General features: G+C 36.8%; 1 protein-coding gene and 1 pseudogene across 4 annotated transcripts; one reads left to right on the top strand and one right to left on the bottom strand.

Annotated features, from left to right (window-relative positions):
• Positions 1-2192: 2192 nt before the first annotated feature.
• LOC147530397 (uncharacterized) lies at positions 2193-7959 on the bottom strand (annotated as a pseudogene). The gene is made up of 12 exons (XR_015229269.1): positions 7675-7959; positions 7409-7563; positions 6765-6912; positions 6314-6357; positions 5994-6069; positions 5847-5871; positions 5120-5397; positions 4635-4910; positions 4298-4420; positions 4054-4104; positions 3041-3119; positions 2193-2570 (listed from the first exon to the last, which is right to left on the bottom strand). The product of XR_015229269.1 is annotated as an uncharacterized LOC147530397 (transcript).
• Positions 7960-14397: 6438 nt separating this feature from the next.
• LOC147530396 (uncharacterized) lies at positions 14398-18337 on the top strand. 3 transcript variants are annotated; one of them, XM_086651386.1, is made up of 3 exons: positions 14398-14574; positions 15424-15597; positions 17621-18337. In XM_086651386.1, exons 2-3 carry the CDS (start codon positions 15475-15477, stop codon positions 17675-17677), a joined length of 180 nt encoding a protein of 59 aa, XP_086507512.1. In that variant the 5' UTR covers positions 14398-14574; positions 15424-15474; the 3' UTR covers positions 17678-18337. The 3 variants fall into 3 exon arrangements, with proteins under 3 accessions (XP_086507512.1, XP_086507511.1, XP_086507510.1); XM_086651385.1 differs by lacking the exon at positions 17621-18337 and adding an exon at positions 15707-15833 and having other exon boundaries at positions 15463-15597; XM_086651384.1 differs by lacking the exon at positions 17621-18337 and adding an exon at positions 15707-15833.
• The last annotated feature ends 278 nt before the right edge of the window (positions 18338-18615 follow it).

Here is an 18615-nt window from a genome sequence, read left to right as displayed (position 1 = left end):
ATTGATACTGTTTTTCATGAACGTACCAAACACATCGAGCTACATTGTCATTTGGTACATGAGAAGATTCATTCTCGTCTTATTGCTCCCCGATATACACCAACTTCGGAGCAACTCGGGGACATCTTCACAAAACCCCTTGGTGCAGATTCGTTTCAAAAGATACTTGGAAAGTTAGGGGTAAAATCACTTTCCCCTCCAACTTGAGGGGGGGGGGGGGGGGGGTATTAGAGAATAGGGCCCAAGCCCACGACAACCACAACTTGGCATAACTGACGGCTACATTTAAGAACATCTCCAATGCAACACTCAATCTTAGAAACTCCAAGTGCCACTTAGGATTTTTATAGTTTTTTCTTAAAAATCATCTCCAATGCAAAACTCTAATTGTCCAACTCATCAATATTTGATTTTCAACCAATAGAAATCGAGTCTTCTATATTTTCTAAAATAACTAATTATTTATTTACAAAAATAACTATGCCACATAAGTAAATAAGATAAGTTTAGAGTTTTGCATTCGAGACAAAAAAAATTGAGGATCTCTATTAACGCCACCTAAGAGCATCTCCAATGCAAGACTCAAGAAAAACTCTAAAAATCTTATGTGTCAAGTGTGAAAAATGGATCTTTAAATGGTCTCTTTCCTATTTGGCCATTTAGAGACACTCTATTTCAAAACCATCTCCAATGCAACACTCAAGAGAAACTCTAAAAACCTACATTTTAGTTTAAAACTAAGAGCATCTCCAATGCAACACTCAATCTTAGTAATTCCGAGTGCCACTTAAGATTTTTAGAGTTTTTTCTTAAAAATCCTCTCCAATGCAACACTCTATTTGGATCTCTAAGATGACGTGTCGAGGGTGGAATAGAGATATCTCAAGAGGACACTCCATTTCTAGAGTGTCCTCTTGAGATATCTCTAACTGTCCAACTCATCAATATTTGATTTTCAACCAATAGAAATCGAGTCTTTTATATTTTCTAACATATCTTATTATTTATTTACAAAAATAACTATACCACATAAGTAAATAAGATAAGTTTAGAGTTTTGCATTGGAGACAAAAAAAAAATCGAGAATCTCTACTAACGCCACCTAGGAGTGAGAATCTCAAATGGAACTTGACACATAGGATGAACAAAGATTTTTTTGAGTTTTGCATTGGAGATGCTTTAATTGATTTGCTTATGTGGAGAGAAACTCAAGAGGACACTCTAAACTCAAATTTGAGTATCTTGAGAATCAGGAAATTGGGCTGGAGACCCAATTTTTTGTTTCTTTTTGTCAAAAAGACAAGTTATCTTTTTTTCCTTCTAGGCACCATGAAAAGTTTGGAAATAGGCTTGAAGGACAATTCTAAAAATCCCTTAATTTTGTATACCTGAATTGACCTTTGTATAAAGGAAAATTTTAGAAACACCCTCAGATTTTCCAAAAACCCTCACATTTTATATAATCTTACTTCTTAGTTACTTATTTTGTTAGGGTTTGATTTTGCGAAGCTTTGCAAACTAGTTTGCAAACTGATTTGCAAACTGGTTTGCACTACTTTGCAAATTGGTTTGCAATCTGGTTTGCCTTGCAGAGCTTTGCAAACTGATTTGCAAACTGGTTTGCAATCTGGTTTGCCTTGCAAAGCTTTGCAAACTGATTTGCAAACTGGTTTGCACTAGTTTGCAATCTGGTTTGCCTTGCAAACTAGTTTGCAAACCAATTTGCAAACCAGTTTGCAAACCAATTTGCAAAGCAGTGCAAACTAGTTTGCAATAAGGTCAGTTTTGTCTTTTCCCTATATTAGATAATTTACAAAAATGCCACAGGGAGCTGACGCCCATAAAAAACTGTCCAATCCCTTTTAACCAAAGGCCAAAGTTTTTAGGGAGTTTTGGCCAAATTTCCCTAAACATAAAGGGTATATATTGTCTAGGAAAACAGTCCAAATCGAAAATGGCGTCCGAAGAAGAACGCACCTAAAGCACCCGATACTCATATGGTAGGGTAACACGTACCGATACCCGTACCACGTACTGATACCCGTACCAGGTAACATTGATTCAGATTCAGGCTAGTCATACAAGTCTGATTCAAACAATAATGAAAGAAGCATACACACAACCCTAGTCTTGACCATTTTATCTGACTGAACAGATAAAATAAGTTGAATCAAGAGTAGCAGAAAGTTCAGTTTTCAAATACAAGAATCAATACTCTAATTGATACCAGAAGATCATCTCATACAAATTTTCAGTGACAAATCTCATTTCTCACAAATTGAACACTTCAATAGTACCTTTTTTTTCCTCATAAAGACTAAAAAAACTGTGGTCAAAATTTCGGCGTAAAAGTCCAAATTAAGGAGAAAATTCTCAGATGAACTTACTAACAAAATGACTATTTGGAACAGGAACTGGAATTGGTCGTCCTGGCGGGAACTGAAGCTGAGATAACGGGACGTGAACAGGTAATGCAAAAGGTTGCTGCCCGCTGTTCACCATGTAAGGTGGTGGCGGAGTCGCACATACCTGTATACCCTGACCTGCTGCTAATGTTGCTGCTGCAATTCCTACAAAATTGAAGATGAATAAAATCCTACATATTTAGGTTGCGGATTAAAAATAAACAGTTTATTGAAGCTTGGACTATCATGGTTATATCGAAGATACAAGAACGGCTGGTAGTCTAGCAACCACACCCGTTTTTCGACGAAGTGGGCCGTTCGAAAGAACCCACAATATTAATCTAAAGGACAAAACGCGGATGTTCTTGTTGATAATTATGAAGGAATAACGAGTATTACAATTGATAAGTAAGACCCGTGCTAAACTTCCAAATTTGTAACTGTGTCACTCTGATCTGCTACTTTTGTTTATATTCATCAGTTGGTAGATGAATATAAAGTTTACCAATAATAAGCAGCATCGTTTCTATAGAATGTATCACATCAATGTTGCACATTTGTACATTACAGTGTTGCAAAATGAACATAACTTGCAGCTTCAAAATCTTAAAATCATATTTTTTTAGTTTTATTACCTTGTTGCTTCGGAAAATGGGCTTGAGGGTGAGCAAACAGAGGATGTGGTGATGGGGTTGTTGCAGTCTGAATGACATCCTAAGCAATAATTACAACAGTCAGTAACCTTCAAAATATAATAACCAATTAAACATTCAATAACTAAGAATCACGCTACAAGCAAAAGCTACAGAGGAGAGAGAGAGAGAGAGAGAGAGAGAGAGAGAGAGAGAGAGAGAGAGAGAGAGGAAAATGTGACCATTGGAGGGAATTCTCTTGTGGCCGTTTAACTCTTCAGAGGCGAAAAATGTCCATGTTACGAAAAATATACGAAATGAAGTCACTGATCCGATTTGCTTCCAGACAGTTACTTGAATATTATTTAAGTGAGTGAGTTTGTCTTGTGATGTCTAACTCTGGCTCTATCGACAAACACACAGACATCTTGACATTTCCATTTTATAGAAAGGGTGCCAACTGCCAACTATACACATATGTGGGTTTCTGCGTAAGAAATAGAGCTCTTTACGAACCAAGGCAGTGTTTATTTTATTCGAGCCAGTCTTTACCTCACCTGCCAGTATTAGTTTCGAGTGATGTATGATCTGAAAAACTCCACTTATTCAACAAGAACTTTCCTGGTTGGGACAATTAAGCTGGGTCTTAGTCTAAACAAGTCGAAATCACCAATTGGATCTTATCAACTTTCTCTGAAACCTAATATCATATTGTGATTAGTGAATAAGAACTAAAGATATAAAATTCCCTTGTGCCACCAAAAATGGGATATCTTCATTCCATAGAGAACTTCATATAGGTTCCATGTATGTCATCTACTGGATAACTAAGAATCGATGTGATCTACTAACACTATATCGGGCTTGGGACAAACCGACAAAGTATCGGAAATATATTGCGACAAGCTTGTGTTATGCAGTTATCAGCTTCATGCATTTATAGTTTTATAATTTTACACTGAAGAGAAAATATAGAATCAGATGCGCATAGAGTATACAAAGGTTTAATGTCTTACATGTGAAACGGGATGCATATAAACAAGCTGTCCAAGTCTGTGACCCGTAACCTGAGACCAACAAGGAAAAAGTAGAGTGACAAAATGAAAACCCATGGATCACTAAATAAGCGTTTCAGAATTTTGTAACAATGTATACTTCTAACGGTCCAAACAATATCCTGAAATGCATCGAAACTTCGAAAGTCACTGTAAACCCCTTAATATAAAGATCGGACTTAAATTGCATATTCCTATTACTCACAGATTGAGGATTTGGGTGAACATATGTTGGTCCGGCTTGAAGAGGAGCATAGTGGCCTGCATATCTAACTGGTTGGATCCTGCTATCCATGTGCTGGAGCCTGCTATCCACGTGCCCAATAATCTATCCGAGGAAAGAAAATCACAGAAAGCTTAGTACAATTGCATTTAACAATCGATGAAACTGAAGAAAGGAGCTTTCAGTAACAATGGCTATATGTTTCCTAAGAACATGGAGAAACAAAAAAAAGGCACTTGGTAATCAAAGTGTGTATATATGTGTGTATATATGTGTGTATATATATATAATAAACAGCAAAGAAAGTTCAACTACTTACAGGTTGTGGATAGTGCGAACCAGGGGGATAGTGCGAACCAGTGACGTCATTTAGAGCCACCATATTATTGTAATGGACAATCTTTATAGGCTGAGGAGTGAAAGTGTTGACTCCTGGTTCTGGTTGTGGATTAGGTACTGCTACGACAGTGGGCCTATTCTGGATATAGGGCATGCTTGTAACTGTTGCTGCTGCGGCGGCTGCTGCAGGAGGAGCTGCTGTTCTGGGTACAAGTATTGGTGAAAAGGTTTTTGCTCCTGGATTAAGCTTAAACTCCTATACAAGTTATACAAGTAATTTAATATACAGTCATACAGATATTGTCTAGTTAATTATCATTTTAAAAAAAAATACAAACACTAAGTAACAAGACTTATAGTCCAAATAGAAGATTTTAAGATGCATTTTCTCATACCTAGATGGATATAGATTATAAACTAATGACTTGCATCATATTTCATAAGTGTTTTAGGCTTTTAGCTTACCTTGGAACTTGAGTCAGAAACTGTTGAAGCAACAGAAATATTTGGTGACTGACATTGATTAGAATGTGATTCTGAAGTTATGTTAACTGCAGTAGAAGAAGCTGCAACTTCTGGAACATCTGACAAAGTGTCTACTACAGTTTGCCTCTCGCCGTCATGGACTCCTGGACTTTGATGTGCAGGAACATGATGAGACGATGATTTCCCATCTGAAGGCATCTGCCTGAATATTTCCACGTGCCTTTCACCAACGGATTCTGGCTGAGGAAGGATTGCTTCTGCCACAAAAAAAAATCAACCACCTTTCTAAAGCAACTTCAAGGAACTCAATGTACCAAGATAATAAAGAAAAATTCGCATGTGGAAACCTAGAACCTAAATGGGCATAGATATGGATACTTCGCTAATGGAACAGTATATGAATACGCAGTTTTGCATGATGAACAAGCAAAATAATTGGAGAGACTACGAGACATACTTCAAAGATGTAAGTTATCAGTTAGGTAAGGTCAGCTGTTTATAACAATCTCAAATTCTCAACTACTGCCTATTATCAGACCATACTCTATTCGTGCACGATCCTTACTTACAGTCTAAGTAACCATTCTTTTATATTGTTCTCTTCTAATAAAAGCGAACACTCAAAACAAAAACTAGGACATTCTTTTCGGTCAGACGACTCAAAGTTCAGACCAGGTGAGGTGTAATAAGGTATTATGTGCATTACCTGAAGTAGAGTCCTTATTTTGAAGCTGCACAAAAGAAATATATTTTATTAGTTATAATCCAAACGGAAGCAGACCATATGATTTCTTATTCGAATAACAACGGCCCTTAAAATAAATTATTCAAAGTTGTATTTCATTCAACATACAGTTTCTTCATTACGAGCCCCGAACTGCTGGCGAGATCGGTTGTTCTGTGACTGGGACTTGCCTTTCCCAACCTGACTGTCAGCAGGTGACAAACAGAAATCTGAGCTCGAAAAATCATTAACAGCAAAAAAAGACCAAAAGGATGAAGTGAAAAACTGATAGAACAACTGATTATTCCCAAATGCCACACAACTACGTAGCAACTCATAGTAGAGTGAGGTTGAGAACCACCCATAAGTGGCTCCACAAATTACTGTCTATGACTTAAAACAGAAAATTAATGTTTGAAAACCAATCAATATATCTTGTGGATTCTTACCCCTCGTCAACTGTAATTAATGGTACAGTGGATGCTTCCTGTTTCTGCAATCACTCAAACGAAACGCAAGAAAGGGTCACATATTTCCAGAATAAGATATGTAAATTGGAATAAACAAATACATTTCTCGTTCAGTTGAAGTGTTTGCTTTTTTTTTTTTAATCTGAAACCCGAAATAGTTTTGTACGTTAAAGATGAGTTTTTGTATTCTATCTATCTAACTGACATAGATCTTAAAACAAGTTTCCTTCTCAACTACACAAGTTTTCAACAATAAAATACGTCCTAGTCCGAGACTGGGAGTACACTTGATTTAATCTGATGTTACTGAAGAGACAAAAATATGCATTGACTCACATGTAAAATACATATAAATAGCATATCGTTTTCAGATCCAGATTAGAAAAAGAACACCATCTAAGTACAACACTTTCAGAATGTCATTACTCACCTTAGTAGAATATACACCATTTGCTTTGCAGGTTTCAAGTTCCACTCTACTTCTCACTTGTTTAGCTGCCGCTTCTCTGATGATTTGTCCCTCGCCAACAACTATCTTCGGACCATGACTGTTCTTGTTTTTATTTTGACTTGAACTCCTGTACCAATAGACGAGGTTTGGTATGAGAAGAAGAATCTCTGAACCAATGGGGGTTGTAGGATGTTAATTAGCTACTCAAACTATCATGCTAGTCAATCCCAGAGTTTGACAGAATGTCTGTGGTTATAAGGAGGCATTTCAAGTGTTACGAAGCATAATCGACAGCCATAAGAATATTAAGTTCATCAACCAACAACAATAACGCAATTTACAGTCTATCTACATATCTAAATCTCAACATATCACACATTCCTTGCAGAAACTCAAAGAAACACGAGATCACATATATTTTAGCAGCAAATAGCTAAGATATCATCATTGGAACTTTATATCAGTGCTAAAAATATCTTCCTCCATTCAGTCAAAACAGCCAGTCATATCTAATATGTAGGTAAATAAAGTGTTTGAGCTCAAACACAAACTCTAATCGATAAGCACGCACTAAAACTAAAATGTACATGAACAATTTTGATTCTCTACACAAAAACAGTTACCTAATCTGGCTTCTCTTCGATGAGGCAGCATTGCTAGATTTAACTACTTTCAGATCGTTTTGTGACAACCCCGAAGACCGAACAGGTCCATTGGCTGCTTCAACATCTTCACGAACTATGCTGCCACCGATTCCTTCAGCTGGAAGCATAACTCCCTATATTGAAAATCAATTTTCACACCGATATATCATCAAAAGTTCAAAACAACAACACTAACAATTCAATTATATTGAAAACAGATTAAAACTACGCTATTAACAAAATACCTTGGCAATTACTTGGACTAGATCCTTTGACTGTACTACAAGTGTATCTATAATAAACAGAACCATCTTTGACCTGAACTTCAACTGGTAAACCTATAATAGTCATGGTGGTGAAGAGTAAAGCATCGCTAAGAGAAGAAGAAGATGAAGAAGAAACGTCAGGGTCTTGTGGTAGATCTTTCACTTTGTAACCCATTGTAACTTTCTCTCTCTAGAAATGAGAAATCTCTCTATCTCTATCTCTCTCTCTCTCGCTCTGTCTGTCTTGTTCTTCTTCTTTTTCGATTTTGAACACTCAAATAGGTTTGGAGATTTTATTTGAATAGGGAAAGTGAAACGCCGATATAAAGCCGAGAGGTTCATGTTGACACGGCCCTGACACGCCACTCAGGCACGTGCGTCTGGGTCTAGAGTGTCTGTACTTTGTACTCACTTTGCCAGCCATGTCATATGGACACACTTCTTTGGTCATTCATTGGTGGCTTGAACCAAGTCCTTCATAGCAGATAAATCTTGAGATCAACCGTGAATGAGCAATGGTGGTGGTGTGTGCTTTGTGGTGGTCATGGTGTGTGGTGGTGTGTGCTTGGTGGTGGTCATGGTGTGGGGTGGTCGTGGTGTGTGTATGGTGTTGACTGTAGTGGTATGTTGTTGTGTTCGTGGTCTGACTCTAGTTTATGATGATGGTCAGGTGGTGTTGTATGTGTGTGGTGGTGGTGTGGTCTGAGATGATGGTGGGGTCTCTAATAGTTGTATGGTGGTTTGTGGTGTTGGTGGTGGTGGTGGTGGTGGTGATGATTAAATCTATGTGGTTGGTCTTAGTCTCGGTCCGACCAAAGGCCGAGACCGAAACAAGACCAAGACGGACCGAGAAACTCAGTCAGGACAACATGTGTAGCTAATAAGTATTAAGTAATAAGTTTGATGATATGACTCTTCATTACCTCATAATTTCCGAAATTAAAACATAAAATTATTTGGATGGTTCATAATAAACAAATTCTTATCATAATAAAAAAAAAATATATTGTATTCCTGACCTACCACAACTTTTAAAGCTTTTACAAAGCAAAAAAAACTTCAAAATATCTAAATAATATTTTTGCTACTTATCTTATATTGAATGAAAATATAATATGTAGTTAAGAAGGTAATGAATAGTAGTATAAAATTTGAATTTTAAGTTCCAAACAAAAAGTTCCAAAATATTAAAAGATGATGTCTCGTCTCAGTTTGTCTCGATCGTGACACCTAAAGTTCACCCTAACTCGATGTTTCGACCGAGACCAAGATTCTCGGTCGTCTCGAGCGGGACCAACTACATCTGGTTAAATATGAGACACGAGATTCTCTAAGTAATGCGGGGTATAAGTGTCATTCGACACATTTCAGAAATTGTCCACACCTTTCAGACTTATTTTGAAGTCTGAAATATGTGGGCTTGTTTTCAGCCCACTCATTAGACCACGACCTAATGCAGTTAATTTTATACTTTCTTAAATTGAAAAACAAACGTTTGAAAACTGAATTGAGACCAAATTTGGATTTTAGATCAAAAAAACAAACAAACGCAACCTAAATCTACTATTGTTGGAGTTATATGTCCTACCTTGATATATTATGTCACCTATTGTCGAGCAAAATATTTGTCAGTTTTGACCAAGTCAATAAGTTGACAGATTAACCGAAATACAATACTCACAGGGCAACCTTTGTGGAAGTCGCCAAGGAGGCACATCTAATGGAGCCCGGTCACCTAAGCCATAACATGAGTCTCCCAAGTCCCAACTGCCTTAAACCTTGCTCCAACTTGGACGCAAGCCAAACCAAGTCAGTTTTGGTAAGAGCTCTGTCTTGGATTTCATAATAGCAATGGAGGCATGCTGAAATCAGCTCGCCACCTTGAGCCCAGTGCTGCCTCGGGACACGCGAAGGTGGAGCCGCTATGAGGTTTACCCCGACTTGAGCCTTGATTTGTCATAGGCTCAGAGCAGAGAGAACAACTAAAAAAAATTCTTTTAGAACCCGCAATAACGCGAACAAAACAACGGGTAGTACAAGGTAAGAACATGGCAACGATCCACTTTTCATGCATGAATCGTTAAATGGCAGAAAATCTGTTAATTTCAAAAGATACGCGCTTATCAGATATTATCCTCTTTACGACCGTCAACACGTGGCTTTCATTAACTGAGTCACGCTATCTACATATGGTAGAGGATTTAGGAGCCTAAGAGCGAGGTTATCATGTTCTAATATCGAGACTAATTTGGATTTTTTGTGTTGCCTAATGGGATTGGGTCTGCTCTATAAAATGTCACCTAATTAATTTTTAAGTTGTAGTTGCATTGGAGGTATCTTTTGAACAGATGATCTCAAGGTTTCATCCAGTAAAAGAGAATCTTAATTTGGACTTGATACATAATAGGACAATTAGATTTCTTTTTTGAATTTTACAAGGAAGATGCTTAAGAAGTATCTCAAGAGGAATCTCAAATCAGTAGATATTGGGCGAGTTTTATTACAAAATTTCGAATCAAATCCACTAATTCCAAATTCAGTGGGTTTGATACGGTTTTTTTTTGAATCGTATTACCACTACTACGTACAACTCAAATCGGTTGGCACTGGCCGAATTTTGTTATAAATTTCCGTTCAAATCCACTGATATCAACGGCAGAGCATTGGAGTCAAATTCAGTAAAACTTAAACCAAATTGTAAAACATAATTAGGACCACATCCGTTAATTTTGGATGGTCTCGTTACCAAATATTGTCAAACTAGATTTACCAAATCAAAAGGAGTGCGCGACAAGTGATAACACTACTCCTACTCCCTTTAAAGTTTCTCTGTATTTTAATTGGCCGCTGTTTTGGGGAAAGCATTAAAGTTTCCGGGGAAGACGGTGGAAAACAAAAAAAAGTTAAACCAAACACCCCTTTAATGTCGCCGGAAAAAAGTCGCCGGTCGGGTGTTACCGGCGACTTCATCATCTTCTCTCTTCTCTCTTCTCTTTCTCTCTCTTCTCTTTCTCTTTCTTCTCTCTCTTCTCCCTCTCTTTCTTCTCAAGGTCTCCGGCGAAGGGGAGGAGCCCCTTCGCCGGAGCTCGTCTGGTTGAAGAACAAACCAGACGAGATCTGGTTTGTTCTTCAAACCAGACGGGATCTGGTTTGAAGAAACAAACCAGATCCCGTCTGGTTTGAAGAAACAAACCAGATCCCGTCTGGTTTGTTCTTCAAACCAGACGGGATCTGGTTTGTTCTTCAAACCAGACTTCCGGCGAAGGGGCTCCTCCCCTTCGCCGAAGATGGAAAAAAAAAAAAAAGTTCGCCGGAAATGGTGTAGTCGTCGGAGATGGTGGAGTCGTCGGAGAAAGGAAGAAGAAGCTGAAAAGGATTTGGTTGTTTGGGGGAAATAAAAAAATCTAATTTTTTTTTGTTTCCACCCAAAACTTCACACCCCGGAAACTATTTAGCTTTCCCCAAAGCGCTGGCCTTTTAATTTTGGTTGAAAAAACAATCATAAAGATTTGTAAGCTTCTTTAACCAAAAAAAAAAGAAAAAGATTTGTAAGTGAACCTAAAATCCTACGTGTAAAATCCCTAATACATGATTGGCTTATATTTGTTGTCAAAAATAATGACCATCAGATTAATATATTATATGTGACGGTCAAATCATAAAAAAGCAACAAAAATGAAATAGGCAGTCTTCTCCTGCTTTCTAAGATTCAGCTCGACTCTTGTATATTTGGGGGGGAATTAGGGTTTGGGTTAGAGATTGGGGAAAATTTTGAGAATGGCTCAAGCAGTTGAAGAATGGTATAAGCAGATGCCCATTATCACTCGTTCATACCTAACTGCATCAATTATCACCACCATTGGATGCTCTCTCGAGGTTTAATTTCTTCTCCTTCTCACATGTATTTTGATTATTGGTTCTATTTGTATTGTTTAGATCACTTTTTCAGGAAATTAGGGTTTGGGTTTTTACTCTGGGAAATTTGGCCAAAACTCCCTAAAAACTTTGGCCTTTGGTTAAAAGGGATTGGACAGTTTTTTATGGGCTTCAGCTCCCTGTGGCATTTTTGTAAATTATCTAATATAGGGAAAAGACAAAACTGACCTTATTGCAAACTAGTTTGCACTGCTTTGCAAATTGGTTTGCAAACTGGTTTGCAAACTAGTTTGCAAGGCAAACCAGATTGCAAACTAGTTTGCAAGGCAAACCAGATTGCAAACTAGTGCAAACCAGTTTGCAAATCAGTTTGCAAAGCTTTGCAAGGCAAACCAGATTGCAAACCAGTTTGCAAATCAGTTTGCAAAGCTCTGCAAGGCAAACCAGATTGCAAACCAATTTGCAAAGTAGTGCAAACCAGTTTGCAAATCAGTTTTGCAAACTAGTTTGCAAAGCTTCGCAAAATCAAACCCTAACAAAATAAGTAACTAAGAAGTAAGATTATATAAAATGTGAAGGTTTTTGGAAAATCTGAGGGTGTTTCTAAAATTTTCCTTTATACAAAGGTCAATTCAGGTATACAAAATTAAGGGATTTTTAGAATTGTCCTTCAAGCCTATTTCCAAACTTTTCATGGTGCCTAGAAGGAAAAAAAGATAACTTGTCTTTTTGACAAAAAGAAACAAAAAATTGGGTCTCCAGCCCAATTTCCTGTTATGTTTATAGTAGATAGACCTACCTTCAGACATACTGTCTCTGTAGAATTTACAATCTAAAAAGTTAATTAAAACAATTCTTGTAGTTAACCACTCAACTAGTTGAGTTTATATTATAAAGATTTTGGATTTATTAAGAGTGAAAATTCCAGTAAGCTAATATTGGATTATTGGATTGCGAATCCACCCCCACCCAAAGAGGGTACGAAGCACTTGGGTGCCCGTGTTCGGTATTTCAAGAGAGGAGAGTATCATGTAACGTTGATTTGAATTGTGTCTGAATCAAACAAATCGAAAAGAATCAACCATTGGGACGAGTTAGACATAGACAAAAATGAAAGTTGTCAATCCGACTCCAGCAATCAATAAAATGTATCAAGCTTTATATACCATAAAACATATTATGTATATTTGAAGTTTGACAAAAAAATGTACTCCATTTTTGAAGCCCACAAACATCTAGACCTCTTTTGGCAACACATGGAAAAAAAAATGTTTCTAGGAGTTTGTAATAAATTTTTAACCCAGGTCCACCATATAGAAAGATAATAACTGTACAACAAAAAATGGAATCCCACAGAAAACCATAGTAGTGTTGCTTGTGGTTTAGTTGGTCGTGTTGGTCTCCAAAGGAAACGAGAGAGAGAGAGAGACCGTTTTTTAGTCAAGCAATAAACATGTTGTGCCGACTTGCCCCATGTTATGCAGTCATGGCACGACTGACTTCTAGCCTCTTTTCTTTTGGATGTACCATGTCTGAATGCGAGGCTTACCGAACTTTTTTTTTTGATGAACAAAAGGCTCACCAAACTGAGATGATAAACCCAACACCTTTGTAGGCACGATATAGACCTGCTGTCGCAGGCACGTGATAGACACAACTAGGGTTCTCAATATGTTGAGGTCTCATTTGGGTATACACATAGCTTATATTATGAGCTTTTCTATAAGCCCATAAATAAAAGCGCTTTTTAAAAATCTGTCTGAGTCGTTTGGTATGCTACATAAAAAGTGTTTTTATATCTTTAAAAGCTAGGTGTGACATTTGGTAAAAAAATGTTATCTTCGTATTGTAGTTATCAAACAATATGCCTATATCATTATATTAATAAAAAAAATTTATAAACATTAAATATTAAAATAAAATAATAGAATTTTTTTAATTTTCATAAACACATAAAGATCAAAATTTGAACCTAATGCAGTGGTGATAGTGCTCAATGGTAGTGGACGTGTTATGGTGGTGCTTAATGGTGGCGGAGTTATAGTAGTGATGGTGGTTGTAGAATGGAGGGGGTGTTGGTGGTTAGGGGGTAAAGTTGCAACGGCGGTAGTGAAATGGGGTTGGTGGAGGTGGTATATAGTGTGGTGGTGGAGTGGTCGATTTGTGGCGATGGTGGTGAAGTGGTTGTGGTAGTGGTGGAGTTGCACCGAAAGTGAAGCTACGTCGGAGGTTGTGGAGTTGCGGGTTAGATGGCGAAGCGTTCGGTGATGGTGGTAGAGTGGTGACGAAGGTGGCAGAGTGGTTGTAAAAAAATTTGATGGTTGTAGAATAGTTGTGATGGTGGTGGAGTTGCGGCGAAAGTGGTGGAGTGGTGGTGATGGAGTTGCGCCGGAAGTGGTATGGAAGTGGTGAAATGGTGGCATAGGCGGTGGGGTGATTGTCAGAGGTGGTGGAGTGATTGTGGTGGCAGAGGTGGTGGGGTGGTTGTGATGGTGGTGGATATTTATTGATGGTGACAAAAAAAAATATTTTATATTATTTTCATAGTTAGCTTTTAATAAGCAGCTATAAAAAAGCCACAAAATTGTGACTTCTGCTTTTTAGAGAAAATGAAATTTTCTAGTTTAAAACGATCTACAGCTTTTTTGAACCAAACGCGTAAAGTTTTCAATGAACGCTTAAAATATGCTAAAAGCTGGCTTTTAACTTTTTTTAAGCGGAACCAAACGAGGCCTAAGTGTCATACCAAATGTTGTTGTGGCCTAACACACCCAAAATGTATCAACACGACCACTAGATATAGCTTGTGTTTTAGAGTGGGTCGTGTTGCTCCAAAAACGTATGACACGATATGCTTTTAGTCTGACAATAAACATGTCATGGCCATCTGCCACGGCTGAAGTAGTCATGCTAGGGCTGACTTATCCTTCGTTTTTAGGCCGTAGCAGTTTAAGCACAATGACCACTAAGCCACAACCAGTGAACCACTAAGCCTATCAGGAGGTAAGCAATAAGGTTCTGTTTTCACTCTCATTTTTGTATCATAGAGAGCATCATTTAAACCCTAGATTTTAGACATTCTTGACTCATACTACTTCCCATCTGATGATGGGGATAATATAATACATGTTTCTTGTATGTTGAGTTGCACCTCAAGTGTTCGACAAAATGTCTCAACTAGTAGGGTTTAAGTTTCTAAATTTTATCTAATACCAAATAGTGATAATCTTCTCTAATTGGTGTTTAATATGAGCTTACAATTTCAAAATTATATCTTGGTAGATAAAGATCAATGGCTAAGTATATATTAGCATATTTACATTTTAAGTGATAATTTTCGTCTTTTGTAAATTTTATTACTTGAGCAAGCCAAGATTTTAGATTATTATTACATAAATTATTGTTAGAGCCCATTGATCCAAACTCTCCTTAAATACCAGCTTACGAGGAAATGATTGCCCTAGGTTTATCTACTTTGCAAATTCTAATGTCCAGACGATGTGGGATAATGGTAATACCTCCTTTAAACTTTAAAGGCAGGGATGGAGTCTCAGTTGGCATTCCCCCTCCACCCAATGCTAAGGTTACTTAGCTTTGGTACCATGTTAGAGCCACTGAGCCCAACTCTCTTGAATGCCAACTTACAAGGTAATGATTGCCCAAGGTTTATCTGCTTTGAGAATTAAAATATCAAGGAAATGCGGGTCCAAATCCAACTCTTTCTATCTCTTCTTGATTCATCTTTAGTTCAATCCTTCACTAATCATGTGCAAGTACCTTGATATCCCCCTTATAGTTATATAATTTGATATCCAAATCCAACTCTGTACTTTGTTCTATATAATTGTGCAGTTATCATCATAATATATACACGTAGGTGACAATATCCAGGTGTTCAGGAAAATGCCTCATAGAACTCGACCAATGGCATCACTCTTGGTGTTTCTGGGTGTCAATGCTATTTTGCTGTCGACTATATCTCCTGTGTATGATTTTGTTTGCTTCCTTCCTTACTGGGAAAGAAGGGTAATTTCTTGTCTTTATTCAACTTTTGTTTTTCTCATTGTTAACATGATTGATTTCTCGTGTTTTTTAGTTATCTTTCGTTATTTTTGGTATTCATTTTCGCTTTCAGCTGTTAATTTCATACTTGGTGGAAGTGATATGCTTTATTCATCCTTCACAATATTGTAGTAAACGGGAATGAGGTGATAACTGGTAAATAAATAAGTTGCTCTATGAGTATCATCCTTTTGCCATTGGTTAGGTGTAAATTAAGACTTCTTGTGTACTAAGTATATAACTCCTTTCTATGCACAAAAGCAGTGAAAGTTTGCCCAGCTTCAATGGTTAAGCCATATTTTCTACCCAGAGCCACGGGTAGTGTCTGATGTTTAATCCTATACACATATGGGTTTGTCGTGGACTTTACAGATAGTGAACTCTATCTGCTAGATTTAGAGCTCGCCTAGACTACTGATTTTACAGAAAAGAAATCAGTAAACCAGCAAGAAAAACTTGCAGTTCTTGAATAATCAGTGAATGGTAGTGGAGTTTAAATAGTTCATATTTCGCCTTTTTTTTGAGAAAAAGCTTTGGCCATCTGTAGTTGTCCTTTAAGATGACTCAACTCTGATAGCTGTATGACTTCCTCTTGAAGTCTTTAGCACTTGTTTATTTTACAAGCCTAAAAAATCCGTTACTGAACTCAATCAGTGAATCAATTAAAACCATTGATACTTCAATTATAGAGATTCTTAAATTACAAAACCCCTAATATAATTACGATTACAACTAATAATACCATGTAATTTCCAATATAACCATGGAAAACATAAAATATAAGACACTCTTAGATAAATACTTGCAACAGAAAAAAATATGTACGAAGAACACCGGTTAATAGAGATTTTTTTTCTTTTTCTTTACCTAAGAAAAAGAAGAATAGTTTAAAGACTACACAATGGTTGAGTATATGAAGGTCCCCAGTTCGATTTCATGCGCTCACCCATCCAACTTTTATTTTTCTCCCTGGCATATATCCCTTTTTCTTTTTTCCATTCCTAACAGTAGCCAGACAAAGTTGTTTAATAACCTAATAAACAAAGTAAATTTCATAAACAAATTAGAGAAAGAAGAACTGAAAAATAGAAGGGGTGAATATACCTTTAAAAAGCTTGACTTGTAGAGATCATTGAATTAAATCCTCTCTATCTAAGAAGAATGACAGTGATTATTATAGAAAAGATTAAACAAAATCAAATGAAGACAGAAAAAAACCTAGCTCGTGATGTCGCTCATACAAACCAAATGAGAGTTTTATCGATTTGAGGATCTTCAAAGCATTTTAAGCAGAATTTTTATGAGGATATGGATGTAGTAACTGAAAATTCAATGACATTGAAAAGGGAGACGGAGGAATAGAGGCGTTAGGATTTGTGGGAGAGGATATGAAGCTAAAGAAGATGAATGGACAAAGAGAAGTTGATAAGGGCCGTTAGATTCAATGTGCATGAGAAGATGGGGTGCCAAAAGATCAACCTGGATTTTATGTTAATAGCAATTAATGACTAAATGAAATTAATGACTAAATGTGTATATTAAAACGGAAAAATCCAACGGCCCCCGAAAGATCAACGTGCATTTTATGTTATATTAAAACGGAATTAATGACTATATGTGTATATTAAAACGGAAGAATCCAACGATTCAAATTAGTTCTGATCTGAAATGGACGGTCGGATTTATCTCCAATGTTTGTCCCAGTCAGCACTTTGCAACCTGTTTTATTATATAGATTTTTGCTCACTAATTTCAAATGTTCTGTTTCCACGAAAAGTTTCTTGAACGAACTGATAGCTGAAACTTTTCATTAAATCCGATGACTAGTCTAGAAATCAACAATTTAAGCAAATGCAAGATTAGTGATAGCTTGAAAGACATGAGCTTATTGAGTAAATTCTGAAGATATAAAGTCTAAAAATTTATTTCATTACATGAAAAGCTTGTTTTGCTGCATAATTTCCTCATATTATTGGTTCTTTTGCAGAGAGAGTGGCGACATAAAGAACGAGAACTTGCTCTAATGGAGGCGGTACATGAATAGGTATGACCATGGGTGTATGCTTCCAAATTCATGTTTTAATAGAGATTTCTCCTGTTTTCATTTTAGTTTCGTGATAAAATAATATTTCTATATTGAAAAGTAAATTCCGTGTACCAAATAAAAGAATTAATGCCGTTTTCGGATGTCCACATAAAATTGATAGGCTGTCTCTAATTCTCTATTACTGTCACGTGCGAAAAGACTAAATTATGACATTCTTTCGAAATGAAAAATGGTGGGGTTTATAAAGACCGTAAAACTTCATAAGTCTGAATTGATTCTAAGTTCTCAGGCAAAGCTTTTAGAATCCGAGTCTGACTCATATACTTGCTTCGGGCTTTTCATTCCCTGCGAAACCTAAATAGGTCAGGTTTCGGCTGGCCCGAATGTTTTGCCCTGGTACCCTTACCCTGTTACCCATGTGGTAGGACTTGTACAATCTTACTAGTAGTAGTCAAATTTGTCATGTTAGGCATCTCTTTTAGCTTCAACACTGACCTAATATATCATTATATTGTCAACAACAAAGTTGGTGGGGTGTCAGTCTCTAGTTCTCAGGCTTCCCCACCTGCTAGCTCTTCTTGTTGACCTTCTCCTTGAACTTACTCCAACCTTTTAATAAATTTCAATGCTTATGATATTAGACTTTTATAAAGATGATCAAAGAGTTGATATTATTCCTTATCAGATTAGAACTCCATCAATTCATTTACTCTAATTTATACAATTTGTCAGAAATTGTTTTCTTAGATATTACACTTCGTTTGTCGAAAATTTGTGTACTAGATATTTTCATTCTTTGAATTTATAAGCCTAATGGTGAAAAGTGATACAAGAGTAGTCGGACGTGTTTTTATGGTCTTTTGAGTTCTGAGTTAGTTCATCTCGTTTTTTTTTTTATCATATAAATGCTAAATTGAAGAAAAATAATATTTTCA

Source organism: Eschscholzia californica, unplaced genomic scaffold (genome assembly GCF_041429995.1).
Source record: "Eschscholzia californica isolate CP2 unplaced genomic scaffold, dmEscCali1.0.p SCAF_7, whole genome shotgun sequence".
Taxonomy (NCBI): domain Eukaryota; kingdom Viridiplantae; phylum Streptophyta; class Magnoliopsida; order Ranunculales; family Papaveraceae; genus Eschscholzia; species Eschscholzia californica.
The sequence above is the reverse complement of the archived record's forward strand: the minus strand, read 5'-3'. Positions and strand labels throughout refer to the sequence as shown.

Coding starts and splice junctions, on each gene's coding strand:
- LOC147530396 (XM_086651385.1), top strand. CDS start 15,475: ATGCCTCATAGAACTCGACCAATGGCATCACTCTTGGTGTTTCTGGGT. Junction 15,598..15,706: donor TTCCTTACTGGGAAAGAAGG/GTAATTTCTTGT, acceptor TTTCGCTTTCAG/CTGTTAATTTCATACTTGGT.